The sequence below is a fragment of the Lottia gigantea genome (assembly GCF_000327385.1).
Source record: "Lottia gigantea unplaced genomic scaffold LOTGIsca_30, whole genome shotgun sequence".
Lineage (NCBI taxonomy): Eukaryota > Metazoa > Mollusca > Gastropoda > Lottiidae > Lottia > Lottia gigantea.
The window spans coordinates 2657255-2683672 of NW_008708987.1; the positions used below are offsets into that span (position 1 = coordinate 2657255).

Genomic DNA, 26418 nt, shown 5'->3' on the forward strand with positions numbered 1-26418 from the left:
TAATTATTTAGATAGAAAGAAACAACCAATAACAATTTAGGTTTATGATGAATGATCATGTCTACCAGTTGATCATTGGTCAAACCTTTTGGCATTGATCTTACAAGGATAACAACTCAGGTTCACAAGAATATCCTCTACCAGCTGATCCTTGGTCAAACCTCTTGGTAATGATTTTACAAGGATAACAACTTAGGTTCTCAAGGATACCTTCTACCAGCTGATCCTTGGCAAAACCTCTTGGCATTGATCTTACAAGGATAACAACTTAGGTTCTCAAGAATACTTTCTACCAGCTGATCCTTGGTCAAACCTCTTGGCATTGACTTTTCCTGTGTTTCCCCACATAATTCAGCAGATGACGTTATTCTAACACTCTAATAAACTGTGCTACACCCTGTCCTCAAGATAATGCCACATGATAAACATACTTACTCTTCTTGGTGCTCAGATTAGGTTGTCTAATTTTAATTTATATAGATTTGTTATTGCATGACAAAGAAGTGTTTATTCTTCCATAATGATATTAAGATACAATTTCATTCAGTTTCACCTGGCAAATTTATATTTAAAACAGTGCAACTAGCTCACAAAAGACATTTTTCTTTTTGCTGTTTACTTTCAATTCATATAAACTTGTCAGAGAATGATTGTAAAACTTCTAGCTATGTTTTTGAAAACATGTTTGATTAACAAAACAGTATTTATTACACCAAAATAACAAGATATATAGTCATTATTTATTTAGCAAGTTCAAATTTTAAAATTTCAGATTAAAAAAATTAAATTGAAACTTTGCAATAGACTCATAGAAGACATTGACCTTTTCTATAAAAAAAACCTTTTTCTGGAAATTCACATGTTTTGAAAAACGTCTTGACAGAAAAATTGTAATTTCTTTATAAAAATTGAAATAGAATTTAATACTTATATTAATAATCTGGTAGAGAAAATATAATATCCAGATGTTCAGTGAATTCTGTAATTTTATTATCGTATTAAATGTGTCTATAGATTTGTAGTTTACGATTGTTAAGAATATAATAGGTCTATTAGGTATCATTGACGTCTAATTAGATAAAGAAATTACCGAGAAATTATAGAACCTTCCTACGCCAGAATATATTGTCTTTTGTTCTAAGATACTGGAAATATTGAAATTGACATCATACCACCACCTACAGAGTAAGATATTCATTGACAACTAAACAATTTATCATCTAGCTCAGATATTCCAGCTAAAATAAATAGAAATTGAAACTTTAGAAGCTAGACTTAGTCTAAACCTGATGATGGGTAATGCCATGCAGTGTGCAATGAGGGAAATTTTGCCATGCATTAGCCTACTCTCTTTCTATTTCCAAATGTTGAGTGATCTTGCAAAGCCTTTAGCACACAAGGCCTCAGTTTATTGTCCCATCCGCATGACTAAAGATTTTCCATTCTAGTCTCTCCATCCTGCATCATGACAGGAGGAAACCACGTTAATATCTGATGGTATTATCTCGACCTACACTGATATTAAAATCAACGTGGTCAGTAGATTAAAATAAAATAGTATGGTATAAAGGTTTGTTAAATTTAGAAGAAATGCATCTCTAAAATAAAAGAATATTCTAAGAAAGATTTGTTAAATCTCTTTGTAACGTTAACGTATTTAACGGATAACGGAGATAAAATATAAAAAATGGCCACCTTCTCGTTAATAAATTCCTTAAGAAAGGTGATATTTAAAACTAATCTTATATATTGATTAAAATTCTGAATGGAATAACAAGAGATTATATAATTTAGATAATGTGATTATCTTGAAAATATTTTTTATAAATCATATTGATTATCTAATCTACTTCTTTCAACCCATTCATGTTAGAGTTCGTTCAGGTTCAGATTATCTTCCTGGGAATCTTCTAATCATTGAGTGACTAGATAATATTTTGAATTATAAATTCTCTCTGATCTACTTATAGCTTCAATTAATGCTATTTTTTTGGACTGATTCTTGGCTCAAAATATTCACATAGCAGTTTTCATCTTTTTACTCCCACAATTTCAATCAGTTTCTATGTTAGCCCCCAACATTGAGGCTTGCTAGCTGGCAGGGTTTGGTTCACTCCAATTTAAACAACTATATCTGTTAAACTTGATTGTTCGTTGGGTAATATGATATTCTTTAATTAGCTCTACTTTCAACATTACAATTGTGAGACATTTGTGGGGGGTTGGGGTTTCCCCCTCGTCTTCCCCGAGAAGTGTCCCTTGGTCGGTCTGTCGGTGAGGAAAAAAAATTTTTTTCTTCGGTCAGGGACATGTGGGAGACCAAGAGAGACCCCAGCTTTGCTCTGTACCACCAACCCCACCCCCATCTTATAATTCAATGTTACATTGTGATTCTATAGTAAACTGTAAAAAGCAAACAAGTAGAAATCAACAGTTCAGCCACAACTGTGATATCCCACAGAAATAAAAACAGCTGGACATATGGTCATTATTATTACTAAACTAGAAGAAGAAAACCACAAAACAAATATTTTTTGAATTTATTACCTGATTGTGATTAATTTGTTGTTTATATAGAATTCATTTCCTTAGAATTCAGACATCTTGTATATTCAAGCTTACGTTGGTTTTGTTTTTGTCCTATACTTATGTCAGACTCATTAGGAGTATCTATCAAAGATACTAGTATTTCTCTAGTAGGCTGACATATTGTATATACAAGCTTACGTAGGTTTTGTTAATGTTGTATACTTATGTCAGCCTTATTAGGGGTTGAAAGCCAACACCAGGACAAACTCTCAGTAACACTGATATTTCATTCAGAAGCCCAACATGTTGTTCAGACATTTTCTTGTAAACAATATTTTATTCATATAGAATGAAATGGATTGGGAAACAGGCTTTCGTCTTTATTACCCCTCTCCAATCTATATTACCTTTCTCTCTCTACTTACTTATATAGGTTTTGTTTCTGTCATTGAAAGCCTATTTCAGCCTCATTAATAGTTTCTTAATGATTATTACAGTCGCAATCTTACTCATATATTCTATAAAGATATCCTGATAGACGATGTTTTGATGGGTTGCTATCCTGATAGACGATGTTTTGATGGGTTGATATCCTGATAGACAATGTTTTGATGGGTTAATATCCTGATAGACAATGTTTTGATGGGTTGATATCCTGATAGACGATGTTTTGATGGGTTGATATCCTGATAGACAATGTTTTGATGGGTTGCTATCCTGATAGACGATGTTTTGATGGGTTGCTATCCTGATAGACGATGTTTTGATGGGTTGCTATCCTGATAGACGATGTTTTGATGGGTTGCTATCCTGATAGACGATGTTTTGATGGGTTGATATCCTGATAGACAATGTTTTGATGGGTTGCTATCCTGATAGACGATGTTTTGATGGTTTGATATCCCTATGTTTTGATGGTTTTCTATCCTATGTTTTGATGGTTTTCTATCCTATGTTTTGATGGTTTGCTATCCTATGTTTTGATGGTTTGCTATCCTATGTTTTGATGGTTTGCTATCCTATGTTTTGATGGTTTTCTATCCTATGTTTTGATGGTTTACTATCCTATGTTTTGATGGTTTACTATCCTATGTTTTGATGGTTTTCTATCCCGTGTTTTGATGGTTTGCTATCCTATGTTTTGATGGTTTACTATCCTATGTTTTGATGGTTTGCTATCCTATGTTTTGATGGTTTGCTGTCCTATGTTTTGATGGTTTACTATCCTATGTTTTGATGGTTTACTATCCTATGTTTTGATGGTTTGCTATCCTATGTTTTGATGGTTTGCTATCCTATGTTTTGATGGTTTGCTATCCTATGTTTTGATGGTTTGCTATCCTATGTTTTGATGGTTTGCTATCCTATGTTTTGATGGTTTACTATCCTATGTTTTGATGGTTTGCTATCCTATGTTTTGATGGTTTACTATCCTATGTTTTGATGGTTTTCTATCCCGTGTTTTGATGGTTTGCTATCCTATGTTTTGATGGTTTGCTATCCTATGTTTTGATGGTTTGCTATCCTATGTTTTGATGGTTTACTATCCTATGTTTTGGTGGTTTACTATCCCGTGTTTTGATGGTTTACTATCCCGTGTTTTGAGAATTAATTTGGTACGATACAGATGGAAATGCCATGGAAACTCTGAGTAATGTCTTTACACAAATTATCACAAAGCTACAAGTTATTTCTCCTTCCGTTTTTACTATAGCTATTCCAATCAGGTTACATATTGATGGTTTCAACTCTCAGTGCAGTGCTTTCAGAGAATGTCCCCCCTCCTCCAGTGTGTGTACTAATTGACCTTACCCTTCAGGAAAATGTCCTTCTGTCCCTGTCAGCTATGTTGACATGATGTCAGTGTCAATACAACTTTATGTTGACATGATGTCAGTGTCAATATGACATTCTATTGACAATACCATTAGTGATATTGATAAATTAATTAATATTAGATTGAATAAATATTGATATTATTATACTTTCATTCATATAGTATAATATATTAATTACTATAGAGGGGAAATTAATAGAAATATTTATACACGCAGGCGACTTGAATCCAGGGGGAATAACCTGATTGAGATCGGGGGAGGTTTTTTTGCAATGTGTTGAAGGATGGGAATTAACAATTATTTGATGACCCTGAAGAAAAACGCGCTGATTCAGTTTTTTTTACTAGTTATGACCTAAATTTCACTAATGACTCTTGATTGGTCAGATCTGAACAGGTTGCGTCTGTTACAATTCTAGGCGTCTGTTACAATTCTAGGAGTCTGTTACAATTCTAGGAGTCTGTTACAATTCTAGGAGTCTGTTACAATTCTAGGAGTCTGTTACAATTCTAGGAGTCTGTTACAATTCTAGGAGTCTGTTACAATTCTAGGCGTCTGTTACAATTCTAGGAGTCTGTTACAATTCTAGGCGTCTGTTACAATTCTAGGAGTCTGTTACAATTCTAGGAGTCTGTTACAATTCTAGGCGTCTGTTACAATTCTAGGAGTCTGTTACAATTCTAGGAGTCTGTTACAATTCTAGGAGTCGATCAAATGGTTCGAAACTAGATTCAACATTTTCCTCTCTATTCCTTTCTGTGCATGTTCTGTTTGTTCCAATTATGCCCTGAATCAAATCTATAGTACCGAATCAGATATGCCACATTCCAAATTTTCATCTCTATTCCTTTCTCTGCCTATTTTATTTACAAATGTTTTTTTTTGGCAGTCATTGTACGCATTCTGAACACTGTTCCAATGTATTTGATTGAACTTACAGTTGATTCTACGAATCTTGAACAAGCAGAAATCATCAATTCAGCCTAACCAAGGTACAAAATTCTTCAATGTGAACAAATCTTGCCGTTTTTATCACACGTTTACCATTTGGAATATGACATATATCATTTCAATAACAAGCTTCGAATTACCTACGTCGTCAGTTTATTTTTTTCTAGTCCAAAGGTTACGTGAAGTGTGATTTTATTTTTTATATTGCGACTAAATGGATCAGTCAAGTAAGATATATATCATTGTTAAATTTTTCTCGCTGTTGATTTACACGGCAAATAATGACTTGATAAACTGATCTGATGTGAACGATTGGCTTAATAACAATCACTTTCAAAAAAACTCTCATTTAATTTTCGATATTCATTGAAATTCTCCATTGATAAGCCTCATTTTTCATTCTAATTCTTTAATCAAACTTCCCAGCTAAAGTTTTAAAAAAATCAAATTGTTTGAGTGGTTAATTTATTAAAATGATTTAATTATTTCACCGAATATTTTTAAAAATTAAAAAACATTTTGTAAGAATAAAAGTGTCTATTAGATGACATATGTAGATACATTTTCTGTGAAAAGCTCATTCATTTAAATCACAATACTGTAAATTAAGCTAATATTTTACAGATTAAAGCTATCTTTACCAAATACTCACTTAATTTGTCAGTGTCCTTGGGTTTTGTTTTTTGATTGATGTTAAAGACTGATGTATTAGTGTTGTCTATTTGTCTTTATATAATTGAATACATTTCATCTAATTTATTGAAGAATTTTTAAAAACTAAGTAATTATCCATAAAACAACATTAAAAACATAAAGTAATTATTGAAAAATGCTTTAAATTTTTTAACCATTTTTTCATCAATTACTTAATTTAATGGATTTATCCTAAAACAAGAATTCTGTTGTATTTTTATGATGAGATAGTATGAATTTTATGTTCATTCTTAGAGTTTTTTTTAACTTAATAACGTTACTGCCTAATTGTGTACTTTATCAGTAATTGTTTTAACAATAGAAAGTTTTTGACCAATTTAAGGTCCTATTTTGTAAGGGAAATGTACTGTAGATAATAACGTGTTGCCCAAATGTATTTTAATTCTTCATTTTGATACAGAGATAATGTAGAAGTTCCGTTTATTTTTTGTGAAGAAATCTAGGGTAAATGGCTGTAGAAATTATTTACTATCCTGTTAAATTAACGGAATTGAACTGAAAGCTAATTATTGGTGAATAGTTTATTTAGTTCCCCTCCCTGTAAGTCTTTTTCAATAAATCGACGGCTGTTCTGTTACTGAACAACTGCATCGCAATTCTGATGATGTCCAGATCATACTTTTATAATTCTTAACCTGGCCAAGTATTTCGAAACAATCTTTGCGCTAAGATATCCTAGGGTTTTAACTTCTAACACTGATTCTAGGATGTCCTAGGGTCTTAACTTCTAACACTGATTCTAGGATGTCCTAGGGTCTTAACTTCTAACAATGTTTCTAGGATATTCTAGAGTCTTAACTTCTAACACTGTTTCTAGGATATCCTAGGGTCTTAACTTCTACCACTGTTTCTAGGATATCCTAGGGTCTTAACTTCTAACACTGTTTCTAGGATATCCTAGGGTCTTAACTTCTAACAATGTTTCTAGGATATCCTAGGGTTTTAACTTCTAACACAGTTTCTAGGGCATCCTAGGGTTTTAACTTCTAACACAGTTTCTAGGGCATCCTAGGGTTTTAACTTATAACACAGTTTCTAGGACATCCTAGGGTTTTAACTTCTAACACAGTTTCTAGGGCATCCTAGTGTTTTAACTTCTAACACTGTTTCTAGGACATCCTAGGGTTTTTACTTCTAACACAGTTTCTAGGGCATCCTAGTGTTTTAACTTCTAACACTGTTTCTAGGACATCCTAGGGTTTTAACTTCTAACACAGTTTCTAGGGCATCCTAGTGTTTTAACTTCTAACACTGTTTCTAGGACATCCTAGAAACAATGTTAGAAGTTTACTACCTTCACTGCATGGTGTAGCTTCTCGTTATTAGTCTAACTAAACTACATTCCATTACATTGCAGCATTAAAAGGTTGTAGGACAATGATAGCATCAAATTGCACCATTCCAATTTTCAGTCAAACATCTGTGTTTCTTGCATATTCACTAAAACTAAGTGGTTGATGACATCACTAATGGCAAAATATCACAAGATACAGATTCCGTTGTTTATTTGAGAACTTTCTCCAAGTCTTCTAATTATAGTTTATTGGTTTATTTTTTACTAACAATAGACATAGATCATTTCAACTTCCTGTTTTTGATCGGTAAGACACAGAAATGACGTGTCCACATTCAGCTAGGGTTCAATAAAACACTAGCTCAAAACAGATACGATTGGAAGCTAGGGTGGGGTGGAATTTGTCAACTATTGTGCAAAACAAATTGGAAAATTCTTCCACCGTCTGGAACACAGAGATAATTTGACTTCTGTTCAATGAACATTTTGTGAAAACTGATGGTGTTGGGGTGGGGTGGAATAGGATAGTATTGACTCATGCAGAAAACTTTGAACACTGCATGAAGTTTCCAATAACTGAAAACAGTTGCTGTGGTGCTACGAAGGGTTGGTTTGTGTTGTGACACGGTCAATGGATGAAGTTGTCATGTTTATATTTTTTTGTGTTTTTTTTTTGTATATTTTTGTGTATTTGCTGTAACCATCTTATTTTTGTATATACCATGCTCTGACCATGTTTTTTTTTGTATATATCATGCTCTGACCATGTTTTTTTGTATATACCATGATCTGACCATGTTTTTTTGTATATACCATGATCTGACCATGTTTTTTTTGTATATATCATGATCTGACCATGTTTTTTTTGTATATATCATGATCTGACCATGTTTTTTTGTATATACCATGATCTGACCATGTTTTTTTGTATAAACCATGATCTGACCATGTTTTTTTTTGTATATACCATGCTCTGACCATGTTTTTTTGTGTATACCATGATCTGACCATGTTTTTTTTTGTATATACCATGATCTGACCATGTTTTTTGTATATACCATGATCTGACCATGTTTTTTTGTATATACCATGATCTGACCATGTTTTTTTGTATATACCATGCTCTGACCATGTTTTTTTTGTATATACCATGATCTGACCATGTTTTTTTGTATATACCATGCTCTGACCATGTTTTTTTGTATTTTCAGGCATCCCAGATTGCTCACCTGATAAAAGATTATGTTGAAGAATTACAAGCACGATATCTGTTAACACCCAATGACAATTCACATCGTATGTCTCGAGCTATCGACCTGGAGGAACTGGAACGTCAGAATGCAGCTTTACAAACCATCGACCCAATCAGAGAGGACTAGGACCTGATGAACTATCTGTAGATTGTTACTGAGGAAATGTTTGCTGAATGGTCACTTTGTGTAATTTGAAATCTCAAATGACTTTAGACAAAAATTTAAAGCTTGAACTGTTGGATGTTCCTTGTGTAAAGATAAAATCTTAAATTGAAAATATTCAAAGACTGATAAAAGTTCTCAAGGTTTTCTGTAGTTTATAAGTTTTCCTTTACATACATACGTAATCTACCTATATTGTTAGGATGTTTATTTTGATGGTGTCTGTAATATTTTGGTGCAAGATTTAAAATCTCCTGCGACTTAAAAAAAGTCTGAATTTTTTTCAAGATTAATATTGTGTTATTTCAGTAATATTATTTAAGGTTATATTTGTACAATATCTCTATATTCAAGGTATAAAAATGTAGATTATCAAACAGATTAATGGTCACAAAGGGTTGATTCAGTCATAAACTAAGATTCACAATGTTTAGAACAACAAGCTTTCAGAGGATATTAGATAAGATTTTATGAGAATCTCAACCATTTTACAATCACAATAGCTGACATAGAATGATAGATACAGCCAAAGAGTTTTCAAGGGACTGAAAAAAAAAAAAAATTTCTGAACTATGGGAGAAGCAGCCTGATAAAGATACAATGTTAGGGTTGTCTTTTTGAATCTATATTGAATTTTATAAACATTCTGTGTATAAAACTTGTAAAAATGTGATATATTTCTATTAAGTGCAATTCTTCCTATTTTTAATGTAATTTTTTATGAAATTTCAAATATAATTCTGTGAATTCAAATCAATTGCCTTAGAAAAGATCATAACTATAAAACCCATTAGATGTAGAAATGTTAGAAATCTCGGAAATACAATTGAAATGTAGATTTTTTAAGACATGAGTAATGTTGATAATTTGTCACAAAACAATATTAACGTCTCAAAACATCAACAATATCATTCGCTTGTTTCTTAAGATACAGGACAATATCAAAATACAACATTTCATTTCATTAGTCCAATAAGATACAGAACAGTAGGATATAAAACTCCAATTCAATTCATTAGTCCAATAAGATACAGAACAGTAGGATATAAAACTCCAATTCAATTCATTAGTCCAATAAGATACAGAACAGTAGGATATAAAACTCCAATTCAATTCATTAGTCCAATAAGATACAGAACAGTAGGATATAAAACTACATTTCATTTCATTAGTCCAATAAGATACAGAACAGTAGGATATAAAACTACATTTCATTTCATTAGTCCAATAAGATACAGAACAGTAGGATATAAAACTACATTTCATTTCATTAGTCCAATAAGATACAGAACAGTAGGATATAAAACTACATTTCATTTCATTAGTCCAATAAGATACAGAACAGTAGGATATAAAACTACATTTCATTTCATTAGTCCAATAAGATACAGAACAGTAGGATATAAAACTCTATTTCATTTCATTAGTCCAATAGGATACAGAACAGTAGGATATAAAATTTCATTTCATTAGTCCAATAAGATACAGAACAGTAGGATATAAAACTCCAATTCAATTCATTAGTCCAATAGGATACAGAACAGTAGGATATAAAACACCATTTCATTTCATTAGTTCAATAAGATACAGAACAGTAGGATACAAAATTTCATTTCATTAGTCCAATAGGATACAGAACAGTAGGATATAAAATTTCATTTCATTAGTCCAATAAGATACAGAACAGTAGGATATAAAACTCCAATTCAATTCATTAGTCCAATAGGATACAGAACAGTAGGATACAAAATGTCATTTCATTAGTCTAATAAGATACAGAACAGTAGGATATAAAACTCCAATTCAATTCATTAGTCCAATAGGATACAGAACAGTAGGATATAAAACACCATTTCATTTCATTAGTCCAATAAGATACAGAACAGTAGGATACAAAATTTCATTTCATTAGTCCAATAGGATACAGAACAGTAGGATATAAAATTTCATTTCATTAGTCCAATAAGATACAGAACAGTAGGATATAAAACTCCAATTCAGTTCATTAGTCCAATAGGATACAGAACAGTAGGATATAAAACACCATTTCATTTCATTAGTCCAATAAGATACAGAACAGTAGGATACAAAATTTCATTTCATTAGTCCAATAAGATACAGAACAGTAGGATACAAATTTCATTTCATTAGTCCAATAGGATACAGAACAGTAGGATACAAATTTCATTTCATTAGTCCAATAGGATACAGAACAGTAGGATACAAAATTTCATTTCATTAGTCCAATAGGATACAGAACAGCAGGATATAAAATTTCATTTCATTAGTCCAATAGGATATTATAGATAAATTAAAAAGGACAACCACTCACTGTATTTATTTCCATTGTGAAAAACAGTCAAGAAATTATCACTGAACAGATTATTAAATACCTTTAACTTAATCAGATATCAGAGACATGTCAGATAGTTTGTAACTTGTCAATTTCAGAATCCAACAAAAAACAAAATATAAATCAATCAAATGTGACAAGAGTAAGATATAAAACTTTATAAAATTTGTTTAAAATTAATATCTAAGAATTAAGTTTTGTTTGAAGTAATGATTTTCATGATTAGCTTGACAAGATAAAATCAAACGATCAGAAAATTGAATTTGTTTCACATGATTGATGATCTTTTGTTCCCTGCCTGAAGTCAAAAACATGCGTTTTTGGCAGAAATTGAATTATTTTTCAGTCTTTTTGTTAACTAATTGAGTTATATCTTGGTGGGAAGAAAACAACTTTCATAAAAATTCATTTCCAAAGTAGAGAATAAAACTTACTTAAATATTTAAAGGAATAACTTTACTCTACAAGGATAACAACTTAGATTCACTAGGATCTTTTCTATCAACTGATCCTTGGTCAAACCTCTTTACAATGATCTTTCAAAGATAACAACTTAGGTTCATGAAGATCCTTTCTACCAGCTGATCCTTGGTCAAACCTCTTGGTAATGATTTTACAAGGAGAACAACTTAGGTTCACTAGAATCCTTTCTATCAACTGGTCCTTGGCCAAACCTCTTGTCATTGATTTTACAAGGAGAGCAACTTCTGTTCACTAGGATCCTTTCTATCAACTGATCCTTGGCTGAACCTTTTGGCATTGATTTTACCCATTAAACATTTCGCCTATTTTCTGGATAAAGTTCAACAATGCAATAATAAATCCAGTAAATTTGTCAGAAAGTCTTTATGTATGTCAAACTTCAATTGCTGTAATGATACATTTCAATAATCTGTCCAGTAATAATTATTCAAAATATAAAAATCACTACAATATAAGAAAAAAATTTGTATCAAACTTAAAGTTTTTTTGACAGTTTAAAGTTTTATTCTGACATGTTTAACAGTCAACTCAATGCTCTAGTCCTCAAGGAAACAAAAACTAGGCTGTTAATACAAGCTGCAACAAAGTGTAACATTTACTTAGCTGAGTCAGAATAGTAGAGATGGGCCTTGATGTCATAGAGGTTGTTTGTGTATCACATGATGACCAACTTTAACAGTTGTAAGAGTGGTTTGTCCTACCAATTATCCTACTCAAGTTATGCACGTATACTACTCAAATCATGAATATGTTCTATTTTTAGCATGATTTCTTCTATTTACGCATGATAAAAACCTGAAATTGATAAAAAGATAAGAGAATTAAATTGACCAAAAATGTTTTTTTTTATTTCCAAGTTAAAGGATTGTAAAGAGGTGCTCAATTTATTTGTGCCATTTTTATTTTCAATCAGATATCTTAGTGCATTTCCACTAAAACTAAGAATTTTATAACGTTCTAAAGAGGATGGAATCCATCAATTTATGGGTCAAGAGCAGTCAATGCCCTCAGATTTACAATTATTCAAACGTTTGAAATAAAAGTAAAATAGAAATGAGAGCAATGAATAGATATAAATAATGATTTAAACAGTAAACTTGGTTAAAAGTAATTATAGTTTTTAAGAAAGTGAAATATCTAAAGGCTGTGAAATCTTACTCTGTTCCACACAAATTTCCAACTATTCTACTCAGTATCAGGTAACAATCATTCTTCCCCTAGTTTCAATAACTAACTCATGTTTTTTTTTCAGTTTTTCTACTGAAATTCTGTCTGAATTCCAATTTAAAATCTTGGTGATATTTTATAAACTGAATTTAGGTCACATCAATAATATTATAATTTAAGTGATATCACATGACTCCTCTTGCAATCCAATATTTCCAATGATTGGCCAAAATTAAAATTGATCATGAATTGTATATTTGAAGGTTTGCTATTTTAAATTGCTACCAATATGTAACTTAAAATAAATTTGGTGTTATAAACTGCTTATCAAACTTGTCAAGCTAAATGGAACCTTGCATTGAACACAACATTTCATTTTCCATCTGTATTAGCCCTAGATGAACCAGTTAACTTTCAGTCAGGGTTTTTGATTTGCCATTTGTGTGACTAAGGTCTAGAATGATGGCCTATTATTTTGTTATTTTGCCCACTAATATATCTATTGGCTCATATAGGAACTAAGGGTTGACTCTCAGAAGCATTGGCACAGGCCTCAGAATATAAACTATTATCTGATTGGTCAATTAAGCAATCTGATTGGCTTATATTTTGCAAAAAGAAAAAAAAAACAGGCCTCAGATGTGAATAGTATATTGTTATCTAGTCTCATTGTTTATATTAAGTTTTTTTCTATTTTTTGTTATCATTTTTATAGCTCGTTTTTAAGCATAATTTATTTTCAACAAGTTTTTTTTTATGTAATATAATATTTCTTAGTATTATTAATTTTGTTTTTTGTAAATTTTGTTTCGTTCCAATTAGCTTCTTTCTTTAACCTTTTCATTTTTATTTTTGTGTAATTTTATATTCAAAAGTTTCATTTCATTAGCCCAATCAATCAGTACCAAAACTCTGGGACATCAAACATCTTGTCTCCTACAAACAAGAAACTTTTCCCATTTCATATCAACGTTTAAAAAGTTTACTAGGTCTTTTTTACGCAATTTATGGTCAATTACAGGGATTCTGTTCTATAGTTATAACACAAGTACATGTACTCTTATTGATCAAGTTTAAGATTGTAAATATTCCATGGTGGTAAATGTTTAAATGGTTTTCTAACTAATTAACAGATTGTCAGGAAGTTTAATTCTATATTAAACTAGTTGTCTAGGAGGCATTAAGTAATAATAATTGAATTAACAATTTGCAGATTTTAAAGGAAGTATGATTCCATAATTTGAGCTAATACAAGACATTAATTTTCATGATTTTCAGATGTAATTTGAAGATTTTGAGGAGGAAGTAAAAGTCTGTAATTAATAGTAGAGGCATTAAGTAATAATATTTAACTTAAGTAAAGTTAAGTAAAGTAATTAGATTAAGAGATGTATTAAGTAAGATTTGTTGTAGTCTTGATTTGTAAAGAAATGTATATTGTATACTATTTAATCTCTACATTCCATGACAAGTCGGGTTTTAATCCCTAGGGTTTAATCCGTATGGTTAATCTCTTAATCCCGTCTTTGTCTCAAATTGTACAATATTTAATCTATAAGATTTGATTTGTTTTTTATCCAGTTGGTTTCATTGCTGATACATCTCTCTGGTAGTTTTTTAATTAGCAAATTAAAGGCTGTAAAATCCATTCATTTATATTAGTAATTAACCCTTAGAGTATAGATGTTTGGATTGCAAAGCTCATATATTTTAAGCTCTGAGCTCTAAAAGCTGAAATAATTTATGATAATGTATGACATCATTGAAAGCTAACACTGCATTGCAGGCAACTGTCTGAACGGGATCCCAGCTTTACATGAAATGGTGGACCAGTCCACTAAATGTTATTGATGATATTGCTGTAGATGATAATGTTGTAGATGATAATGTTGTAGATGATAATGTTGTTGTTGATGATAATGTTGTTGTTGATGATAATGCGTCAAGCTAGTTATAAGACTGTCTGACTAAAAGAGTTTGTGTAAGATTATGAAACCAATTAGGATAAGAATAATTAGTCTTCATCTTGCTGACTCTTACCTTAGTCCTGATAGATGTTTATTTTCAGATGTTGACCTGAGCTAAGAAAACACTTGACCTGTTTCTGAAGGTCTCCGAAAACCTGGCCTGTTTCAGAAGGTCCCTTAAAACTTGGCCTGTTTCTGAAGGTCCCTTAAAACTTGGCCTGTTTCAGAAGGTTACAAAAATTGACGTTTCTGGAGGTTTCATTGGCATTGGCTTGTTTCTGAAGTATTACAAAAACGTTTTTTTTTTTTAATGCAAGAGGCTTATGGAAAAATATGTTTAAACATTTCCAGTTTTTCTGGCTCAAAACTTCTGTCAAACTGAAACTGGGTATAATTCAGCAAGTTTAGGATTAATAATGTATATAATTTTTATATCTAATTTGTCATATATTATACTTGTATTATATTTCTTATTAACCAAACACTATTTATATTCAATTTCATAAAATTCTCTTTTTTTTCCAATAAACCAATGATTGCTTTATAAGTATACTAGATTCTTTTCTATTTGGGTTGAAGACTGTTGCTGGAATAATCTGATTTGGGTATGGGGTCCTATAATTTGCTTGGTAGGTTCATCAGGAGAATAGTAATAAAAAAAGGGGGAGGTGTCAATACCCTAGGGAACCTAAGGCTGGAATTTCGCAGGTGTCACAGTTGCCATGTTCAAAATTGGTAAATTGTGGTTGTCCTGATTATCAATTTACCAGTTTCTTTTCTTATCTGAACTGGGGTACATGTTGGTGGTTTGGAAACACTGTTGAATAAATGGGGTAAAATGCACTATAGGATTCCGTGTGTTACAGCCTCTGACCTCTGAAGAACACAAATTGATCTTGGAAAACAGGCGAATTAAGCACCACTAGAAAGCATTTCCATTCATTGCACGACAGAATTTAATATACAGAAAATATAATATCTGCCACTAGATCACAGAAAAATGCCTCTCTACCAACAAAAGTCTAACGTTAACGTTCCCTTCCAGTTAACTGATATGACATACTAGGTAGTTGTTGGTAGATGTCAAATAAGCCTGCAACTACCTAGTCTGTGATATCAGTTAGCTGGAAGTGGACGTTAACTTGTCATCTACCAACAACTACCTAGTCTGTGATATCAGTTAGCTGGAAGCAGACGTTAACATGTCATCTACTAACAACTACCTAGTCTGTGATATCAGTTAGCTAGAAGTGGACGTTAACTTGTCATCTACCAACAACTACCTAGTCTGTGATATCAGTTAGCTGGAAGCAGACGTTAACTTGTCATCTACCAACAACTACCTAGTCTGTGATATCAGTTAGCTGGAAGCAGACGTTAACTTGTCATCTACTTACAACTACCTAGTCTGTGATATCAGTTAGCTGGAAGCAGACGTTAACATGTCATCTACTAACAACTACCTAGTCTGTGATAACAGTTAGCTGGAAGCGAACGTTAACTTGTCATCGACAAACAACTACCTAGTCTGTGATATCAGTCAACTGGGAGCGGACGTTAACTTGTCATCTACTTACAACTACCTAGTCTGTGATATCAGTTAGCTGGAAGCAGACGTTAACTTGTCATCTACAAACAACTACCTAGTGTGTGATAACAGTTAGCTGGAAGCAGACGTTAACTTGTCATCTACCAACAACTACCTAGTCTATGATATCAGTTAGCTGGAAGCAGACGTTAACTTGTCATCTACCAACAACTACCTAGTCTGTGATATCAGTTAGCTGGAAGCAGCCGTTAACTTGCCATCTACCAACAACTACCTAGTCTATGATATCAGTTAGCTGGAAGCAGCCGTTAACTTGTCATCTACCAACAACTACCTAGTCTGTGATATCAGTCAGCTGGAAGCAGACGTTAACTTGTCATCTACTAACAACTACCTAGTCTGTGATATCAGTTAGCTGGAAGGGGATGTTAACTTGTCATCTACTAACCACTGGGAAGAGAATTATTACACGATTATATGACTTCAAATACTTGACCAATATTCGTACAGATCTAACACTTCCTGACTGAATTAATCTGTTTGATAATTTAATGAATTCCAGATCATGTTTTTAATTTAGTTGATAGTTGGATTAAGTTCTAATTAATAACTTGGAATTGGGAATACATGCATGTCCATGTAATTATTTCACCATTCTTACAGACTCACTGAGCTCATTTCTAATAAACGTGGGCTGAGTCATTTTCTGAGAATGAATGAAAGAACGAATAAATGAATGAAATAATCAATGGCAGAAAGAAGGAATGAATGAATGATATGTTTCCTTTGGGTAAACAAATGAATAGAAGAATGAATGAATGTGTTGTAATACAGATATATTTGTTATCGTCGTCGGACCTCTGACAGCTGGACCCTCTGACCGTATCATATGGTTCGAACACATTGTCCGCCACGATTATTTAAAATAATGAATAAATGCCACCGTGGATTGATTTTCGTGGTTCGAGTCTGTGCAGATGGAGGACTGAAGGTAGAAATTGATGTCGAAAATGCAAGGACAATGTCCCGATTTAGTTGTGTTGTCCTTTGGGATCATATGAACACCACCTGCACAACATGGTGCACACCTTTCTGATCACATTTCAAGGAATACTGTTAGAGCATGCCATGTTTTGACCTCGATTGCCTTGTCACCAGACTTTCACTCACAACTGAGATGAGAACCCACAACAACCAATTGTTCATTGTCATCTTCCAACAACTATACCATGTCTGTGATATCAGTTAGATGGTTAACGAAGCTAATGGCGACATTCATACACACAAACCGACTGTGCTACAACCGGTCCCCAATACAATGAAACTGATCCTATTGACCTAACTTATAGGAATACTGTAAAGATATCACTGAAAGTTTTGATATCTGACTTTTGATTGACATGTGCAAGAGTTTTTGATATATTAAACGGAAGAAAAAGACTGGAACCTGTGATTAAGATACCGAACTAAATTACAACCCTGTCAGGTATTTTTACTGATGACAAGCGTTTAATTTCTACATTTCATAAAAATAATATCAGTGTCCTCTTTCATTCTTGCTAATTGTGCAATTGTTTTGTGATCAGTATTTCGTAACTTAAAACAGAGGCGCTTCTAGGGATCATTAGGTAAAAGGAAAAGGTGGAGGGGGGGGGGAGAGAGAGAGAGAGAGAGAGTGCGGTGCCATAGAAATGACAAAGGGGTTCATTCACAGCACGAGGTATTTAAGAGTTCAATGAATACAAACTTGAAACTTGGGGACATAAAGCTATTTAATGTGTAGGTTCACAGCTATCTGATTGAAATTGATTACAATATAACAGCCTCTTTGTGCTTCCATATTCCACAATTTGTCATAGTTGTAAAACTCAGTTTTTAATTGCACAGCAGTATAACAAGGTCCTACATGACATCCTTTTGACAGAGCTGTGGTAGAAACATGTTAGATTATTTTAATTAAGCTTCTGATTGCACGGTGGTATAATCATAACAGCCTTCAAAGCTAGAAGTGAAATGTAAGATAGCGTGACGATAGCGTCACGCTGGTGTATCAAACAGTGTCACATACCAATTACTCTGATGGTAACGTGACAATTCATAATTCCTGCCATATTAGATTACACACCGGAAACGGAAATGTTCATCTGATAGCGGAAACTTGTATTCATATATGATTGACGACATTCGGATAGACCAATCATATTTTTTGGACCGCATGAGAGGAGGAGGAGACCCAAAAGATGACGATCTTATAGCAGAGTGGGATCATGGTCAGGCAGTAGTGCACAGTGGCGTAACTACGGTTACTACCCCCATTTTCAAATTTCTTATCTCTGAGTTCATATATGCGCAGTGTTGTGAGCAGTCCACCCCTTCCCCTAATTCTGTGCCCCCTACTCGGCTCCTCAACCTTATTATTATTAGTGTCACGCCCAGTTCTTCGTTTATAAGAAGTAAAAGCTGTTATCTCTTTTTCTGTTTAGAAATTATGCCAACTAATGAAAAAGTCTGTAATCAAAGAATATTGAACCTGATTTTTCTAAGCGTTACCCGAAAACCGTACGGATTAAAGTCCCATTTTCCTCGAGTTACATTCTGTTAGCTAGTTGGTACTCCCTCACTGCCATCGAGTCGGAAAGAGTTCCAAGGCCGTTTTCATTACAAAGATTAATCATGCTCTTATATCAAATAAAAATGTTTAACTATTTATTATATAATGACACTTATTAACTCAATAAAATAGAGAAAAAAAAAAGAAACCAGATACGCTGACTCAGTAATTGATTTTACTATAAAGACCTTCAAGTTTTACAACTCCCACGTTCTGATCACGCTCTTACTTACGGTTATGACCTAATCACATTCTTACGGTTATGACCTGATCACATTCTTACGGTTATGACCTGATCACATTCATACGGTTATGACCTGATCACATTCTTACGGTTATGACCTGATCACACTCTTACGGTTATGACCTGATCACATTCTTACGGTTATGACCTGATCACATTCTTACGGTTATGACCTGATCACACTCTTACGGTTATGACCTGATCACACTCTTACGGTTATGACCTGATTACACTCTTACGGTTATGACCTGATCACACTCTTACGGTTATGACCTGATCACACTCTTACGGTTATGACCTGATAACACTTTTACGATTACGACCTGATCACACTGTCAAGAGGATACAAAACATATCGACCAACATGGACCACATCCGACTCAGCGTTAGCAATAACCGACTCATTACATTGGCCATGAGTGACTCGCAGCGAGTGCTACTCTTGTCGTTAATAATTGACATGTCAAATTGCTGAGTTACCTCATTTTACTACTTTTTTTCTGCAAGGGATGAGTCGCAGTCATGACTCGCAGCCTGGCAAATAATTGACTCGAAACTTTGCCGAGTTACTTCATTTCTGTAGGGGCACTGAAATAAATAAGTACTAACGAACCGAACCACAAAACGAAACCCGAAATCCAAAATAATAGTTTGGCGAAACATTGGAAGCAGCTAATGAACTTTTCATATGAGGAAGTATATCAATCATAAATGAGTAAGTATTTCATAACGGAAACGAAACTGAATCTTGGAATATTGTGACCTTGTGTCTTCTACTCTGCCGCTAGTAGGACGTAAAACTCCATTCATCTCATTTCATTTCTACTCTGCCGCTGAAATTTGCTGGCGGAACCCCTGCATTTATTCATTTCTTCTGTATTTTTATCCATTCTGCGTCGATAAGACATATCATTAGATAATTCTAATACTATTATCGCCAGTGGACTGATACCGCGCAATCATATAATGGGATGATACAACTCTCGGAAGTGTCATTCAGGTCTATTTTAATGTTAAATATATGTGCTGAGGAATGATTTGAAAACTGTGTAAGATTTTAGTACAGATTTGTTATAATCAAAAAACTAGGCCAAATGTGACATTGATAGAATTATGTACCCTTCTCAACTTTCTGTAACTAAAGGATGAATTAGATTCTGTGACACCAGTATTATACTTTTCATTAGACGCTGTGTGACACCATTATTATACTGTTCATTAGACGCTGTGTGACACCATTATTATACTTTTCATTAGACGCTGTGTAACACCAGTATTAAACTGTTCATTTGACGCTGCGTGACACCAGTATTAAACTGTTCATTAGACGCTGCGTGACGCCGAGTGACGCCATTATTATACTGTTCATTAGACGCTGTGTGACACCATTATTATACTGTTCATTAGACGCTGTGTGACACCATTATTATACTGTTCATTTGACGCTGCGTGACGCTGAGTGACGCCATTATTATACTGTTCATTAGACGCCGTGTGACACCATTATTATACTGTTCATTAGACGCTGTGTGACGCCATTATTATACTGTTCATTAGACGCCGTGTGACACCATTATTATACTGTTCATTAGACGCTGTGTGACACCATTATGATACTGTTCATTTGACGCTGCGTGACGCTGAGTGACGCCATTATTATACTATTCATTAGACGCTGTGTGACGCCATTATTACACTGTTCCTTATTAGACTGTTAATTAGACGATGTGTGACGTCGTTATTATACTGTTCATTAGACGCTGTGTGACGCCATTAATATACTGTTCATTAGACGCTGTGTGACTCCATTATTATACAGTTCATTAGACGCTGTGTGACGCCATTATTATACTATTCATTAGATGCTGTGTGACGCCATTATTACACTGTTCCTTATTAGACTGTTTATTAGACGATGTGTGACGTCGTTATTATACTGTTCATTAGACGCTGTGTGATGCCATTATTATACTGTTCATTAGACGCTGTGTGACGCCATTATTATACTGTTCATTAGACGCTGTGTGAAGCCATTATTATACTATTCATTAGATGCTGTGTGACGCCATTATTACACTGTTCCTTATTAGACTGTTTATTAGACGATGTGTGACGTCGTTATTATACTGTTCATTAGACGCTGTGTGATGCCATTATTATACTGTTCATTAGATGCTGTGTGACGCCATTATTATACTGTTCATTAGACGCTGTGTGACGCCATTATTATACTGTTCATTAGACGCTGTGACGCCATTATTATACTGTTCATTAGACGCTGAGTGACGCCATTATTATACTGTTCATTAGACGCTGTGTGATGCCATTATTTTCCTGGTGTGGTCTACATAAGACACATGTGACAGTATTTACACAGGCTGTGCAACACATTTTTCTTATTCATTTGACCCAGGAAAAGACGACAAAGAAATTTATGCGAATTTAAATAAATTTAATGAATACATAATATATTAATCAACAATAAATTTTATCTTATAATACAATAAATTTTAATAAATATAACAGAGCATGGAATAACTCATAAATTAAACAAAATAAATTACAGGGGCGTTGACTAGGATTGGGTGGTGGGGGGGGGGGGGGTGCTCGGATGGATCATCAAAACCACCATGTAATGCTTAATATCTAATTCCAGCTATTTTCATATTGAATATTTTAAAAGACATTTTACTGTCCCCAGTAATTCGTGGAATTCGTCCAAAACTTGCTGAGTTTCATTGAACCACTGATCGTTATTTTCGACAAGTGTCGGGGAAAGAATGTCGGGAAAGAAAGCTTGATTTTATTTGTAATACATGTTTATAAGGAAATTTCCCTAACTCTAGCTGACTACAATCCGTCAAAATCAATGGTCTGTTCAATCAGCAAGTTTTAAACTATTTACATTTTAAATATCTTACATTTCAATCCCTAACAGTTTCTTAAAATTTCACGTTTGGTAAGAAGAAGTAGAAATGTTGTTAACTACGACAAGGAGAGATTTTGTGTACCTTTATTTTTGTATTTCTGTTCTTTTTTTGCATTTTGGTTTGCATGGATAGTGATGTCTGACCCTGAATAACTGACCTGATATTCCCTTAACTGAAGATTAATACCACCAACCCATCTTTTAGTTACTTTATAATCTTGACGAACGCGATGTGGCTTTCAAAAACACTGTGAGATCGGCACAATATTTGTGGGGATCTGAAGCGTATAGAACAAGTGAGAATCGTTCTCTTACTCCCTAAATTACCTAATATTGAAATGTTTAATAAGCGCCCAGCCATAATCATTTGATATCCCTTTAAACTATAGGAAACTAGCACAAGTCACCTTTAAGAAGCGTAATTTTAAGCGAAGCTGGAAGTTTCCAAGATCATCTTCAATCCTATCTTTGGTACATAAGCTATGTTTTACTGGCGGTAGTGTGTGGCCTATATTTAGATTGTGTTACTGCGAATTATAATCCAAAGCTTGAAATCTTTAGACGTTCCATTTCATTCTTTATTATTTGCATCACAGACACGTTCTTAAAAAATGTCCAAAAAGCAAAATAATTGAAATGCAATATAACAAGCACGATGTTCACTAAAAAATAGTAAGGGGATTTAATTTAAATATAATTTATATATAGATATACTTTCTCGGCGTGTCAGAAACTGCATCATGTAATACACCCTTCCAACTGAGTTCCATTCAAGACCAAGCCCGGTCACTGTGTTATTGCTCTTTGTTATTATTCCTTTCATATCGCACATGCGTTCAAATTTCCACTTCCGCTTTCCTCTTGACCTTGAAATGTTCTTCCGGAAACATGTTCATATATGATGATTCTCCAGTTTTAAATGAACACATGTATATCACATATTCTGTTAAAGCACTATTTCGACGATGACTTTATCCGCATGAATCAAAGACCGTTATCCTTGTCCGTAATCCAAATCATGTCCGTAATGTTTTTCAGTAATAATAGCTCCCTCTCTTAGGCTCTTCATAAACCGCGGCACAGAATTCCCGCATCTGCATACTGATATCACTTCTTCCTTCACAACATAGGTCATAATAATCATCATCTTTATATACACGACCACAGAAATAACACATTTTAGTGAGTTCTTTGTTGGTTCGACATTCACCTTGGACGTCCAGATATGGCTTGGCCTCTATCATACATATCACGAAGATGGCGGCTAAAAATACACTGCATAGAAAGTTCATCATCTGGAAGTATAAATTGAAACAGAAATGATTAATCAGAGAAAGGCAAATGATGCAAAGGTTTTAACTAGACATTTGGTTCGTTGGAAAGCACTGACCAATCCTATGATGCAATCCAAGATTGATGGAGACGAAGGACGGTCTTGCCGTCTTGCTACACCGACTCAGCGCCCCTATAAGCACTCTTTGAAGCCTTTGTAAGTGAACATTTTCCCCTTTAAAATATGTTTAATAGTACAAGACAATGAACCATTGACCAATAGCATGAATTTCACAATACAATATGATGTGCCAAAACAACCGACTACAAAATATTTTATCAAACTCACTTACACAAATTAGAAATCATCAATAAAATAGTACGGCCATGTATATTAGTTATTTTACTTATTATCGCAGATAATTATATTACAAGTAACCATTTTAATGCACAATTGGCGACACCAGTCAGGCAGATAATATAACGTAGAGATCGGAGCAATGTGTAGTGCATTAGTCCCATTAGTTAAATTTACACGTTACACAAGACTATAGTGTTCCATTAGTCCGACTGAGTCATACAAACAAATACATCAACAGAGCTATTAGTTATTAGTTCGATACGATAACGCCATAAGGAAAATACAACATAAACACGGAGTAATAAACGATTTTGGTCCGATCAGATAAAGTCCTAAAGCTAATGCAACGAAAATACGGAGCAATAAGCGATATTAGTCCGACCCAAAGATAACGTCACAGAGTTATTCCAACACAAATGGCGAAGCAAATAAACACTATCAGTTCGACCCAAAGATAACGTCACAGAGTTATTCCAACACAAATGACGAAGCAATAAACACTATCAGTTCGACCGGAATATAACGTAATAAAAACTAAATTTATCAACCTAACGGTACACAAAAACCATACTCGACGCCGAACTGGTATAGACCGTACAAATATATGATTTTGTGTTGGGTAATTAACTAATTCACTAGCAACTATAGTGAGTTGACATTTCACTTAATGTGAATTATAAAACAACAATTAGACAAAATGAGTAAATAATCATAAACTAAATTAAAGAGACCAACAAACACTTCTGGTCCATAATTTCTGACTTTTTCTGGTCGATCATATTGTTAGGAATGATTTAGAGCGCCATATTTCAAATCCGCAGACGCCATTATCAGGCAATAAAACTAAAACGAAAGTAGGGCCATCGTAAATCATCGAAGACAGATATACACAATTCTTTCTGATCATAGCCCATCACTGACAAAGGTATTGAAATAAAAAATAAAATAAAATTACACGTAGGGATGTCCCAAATCTTGGAAGACAGACAAGCTTATTGTTATTTTCAACGAAAGAAATCTAAATTGAAATTGAGTCATTCGGAATTCAGCATTCCACCTGTTTAATAGCAATTTAAACAGACGGATCTTTTTACATGACGCAAAAGATATAGCACCAAAGATGATAATGTATCCCTAAGGCACTATAGGAAATGAAACGAATGGAGTTTTACGTCCTACTTTTCTGCACCACGTGGGCTAATGAAGACGGTAAGGCACCATAGAACTGACAATAAGTAAATTTAACCCCTAAAGCACCATTATGAGGCAATAGAACGGACGAGGAGTTAATTTAACTCTATAGAAGCCAATATTGGGCTATTATTTATTCCCAAGAGAAGAGTTTTTGTGTAGTATTGCGAACGCCGTGTCTGTTGTAATGTTTAACTAATTTTCCCCCCCCCCCCCCCGCCCCGCCCCCCTGGATCTATATCCTCCCCCTAAAGAAATAGAACTAATTCTCAATTGATTATGAAATTAATCTCTATCAGCTATTGTCATCATGCAAGAGTTTGCACAAATCGGTCCTTGGTTGATGTACGCGAAAAGCAGAAGCATAAAAAAAACGTGCAATAAATGAAATAACTAATAGCTTACAAATGTGTAGATCGATGATCAAGCATTGAAATTAATATTACAAATTCATAAATACAATTATTCAGGTCAAAGGCCACAGCTGGTCAAGTTAAAACATACTCGATAGTGTTTCTTTAAACAAAACCCGAAACTTGTGAGGGCGTATATAATTACTATTACTGACAGCGCCATCTGTTTTCAGAATTACAAATCAATGTTACACCAATTTTCATTGAATTGAAACATAACAAAACTTGAATATAGATATTTTAAATGACTGTTATAAAACTGATCAATTAAACAAGGCCGTAGACTATCAGAGACAAATGAGGCAAGTGCCCTACTTTTAAAACGACACCCAAACTTTACAAGTGTTTATATTTTCAATAGTGTATTTTAAATCTACCTGATCCCCTATGCATTTACTTTAACTTGGATCGTTATATGACAGATATAAATAATGTCGTTCTATGGAATTATTATCGAAAACAGCCAAGAACTACCAAATTTGATCTCTTCCAGATCCTTGTGAAAATGAGGCCATTGATAAAAGAGACAGTTCTCAAGTTTTGTCATTTAATAATTGACCTAACTATGTTTTACATTCGACTATTGCATAATTGATCTGTACGTCACGTTGGTCTATATTCCAGTATTCTGTGTCTAGCTTTATTAAATAGAACATACAGTAGAATATTGTGTAATACAGAAACTAGGACCCACTTTACATCCATCGTGATGTTCTGAAACATGTCATACTATTAAAAATATCTAGAACAAACAGAACGACAAGACACAACACAATAATTTACATATCTAACCTTTTATATGAAATATTGTTTCAGATCATACCGTATAGTACGAAACATGAAGTGAAGAGTAACACCCTCGATGTTCTAGTCTGTATTGGTCTGATGCAATTTGGTTATACCTTTTGCTTCTCCGTAAACTAATTTACCCCCCTTTTCAAACAACAACCAGAGTTGCCCTCCAGCTTTGTACTTTTATTTCCAATGCCAAGGAATGTAGAAGAAGGTTACATATAAGTAGGTCATGATTGTTAAGCTATAAATTTAAATACTCAAGAAAATTTTAATTCCAAAATGGATGATTAAGCGGATTTTATCATTATACTAAGCCTCATTCTAAGCGCTGAAATCTACTTA

General features: G+C 33.6%; 1 protein-coding gene across 1 annotated transcript; it reads left to right on the forward strand.

Moving 5' to 3' along the window:
* Positions 1-19392: 19392 nt before the first annotated feature.
* Positions 19393-19590, forward strand: LOTGIDRAFT_119144 (hypothetical protein; the record flags this gene model as incomplete). Its single annotated transcript, XM_009057583.1, has 1 exon — positions 19393-19590. A coding segment is annotated over one exon (198 nt), but the record flags the coding sequence as incomplete, so codon positions are not given.
* Positions 19591-26418: the final 6828 nt, after the last annotated feature.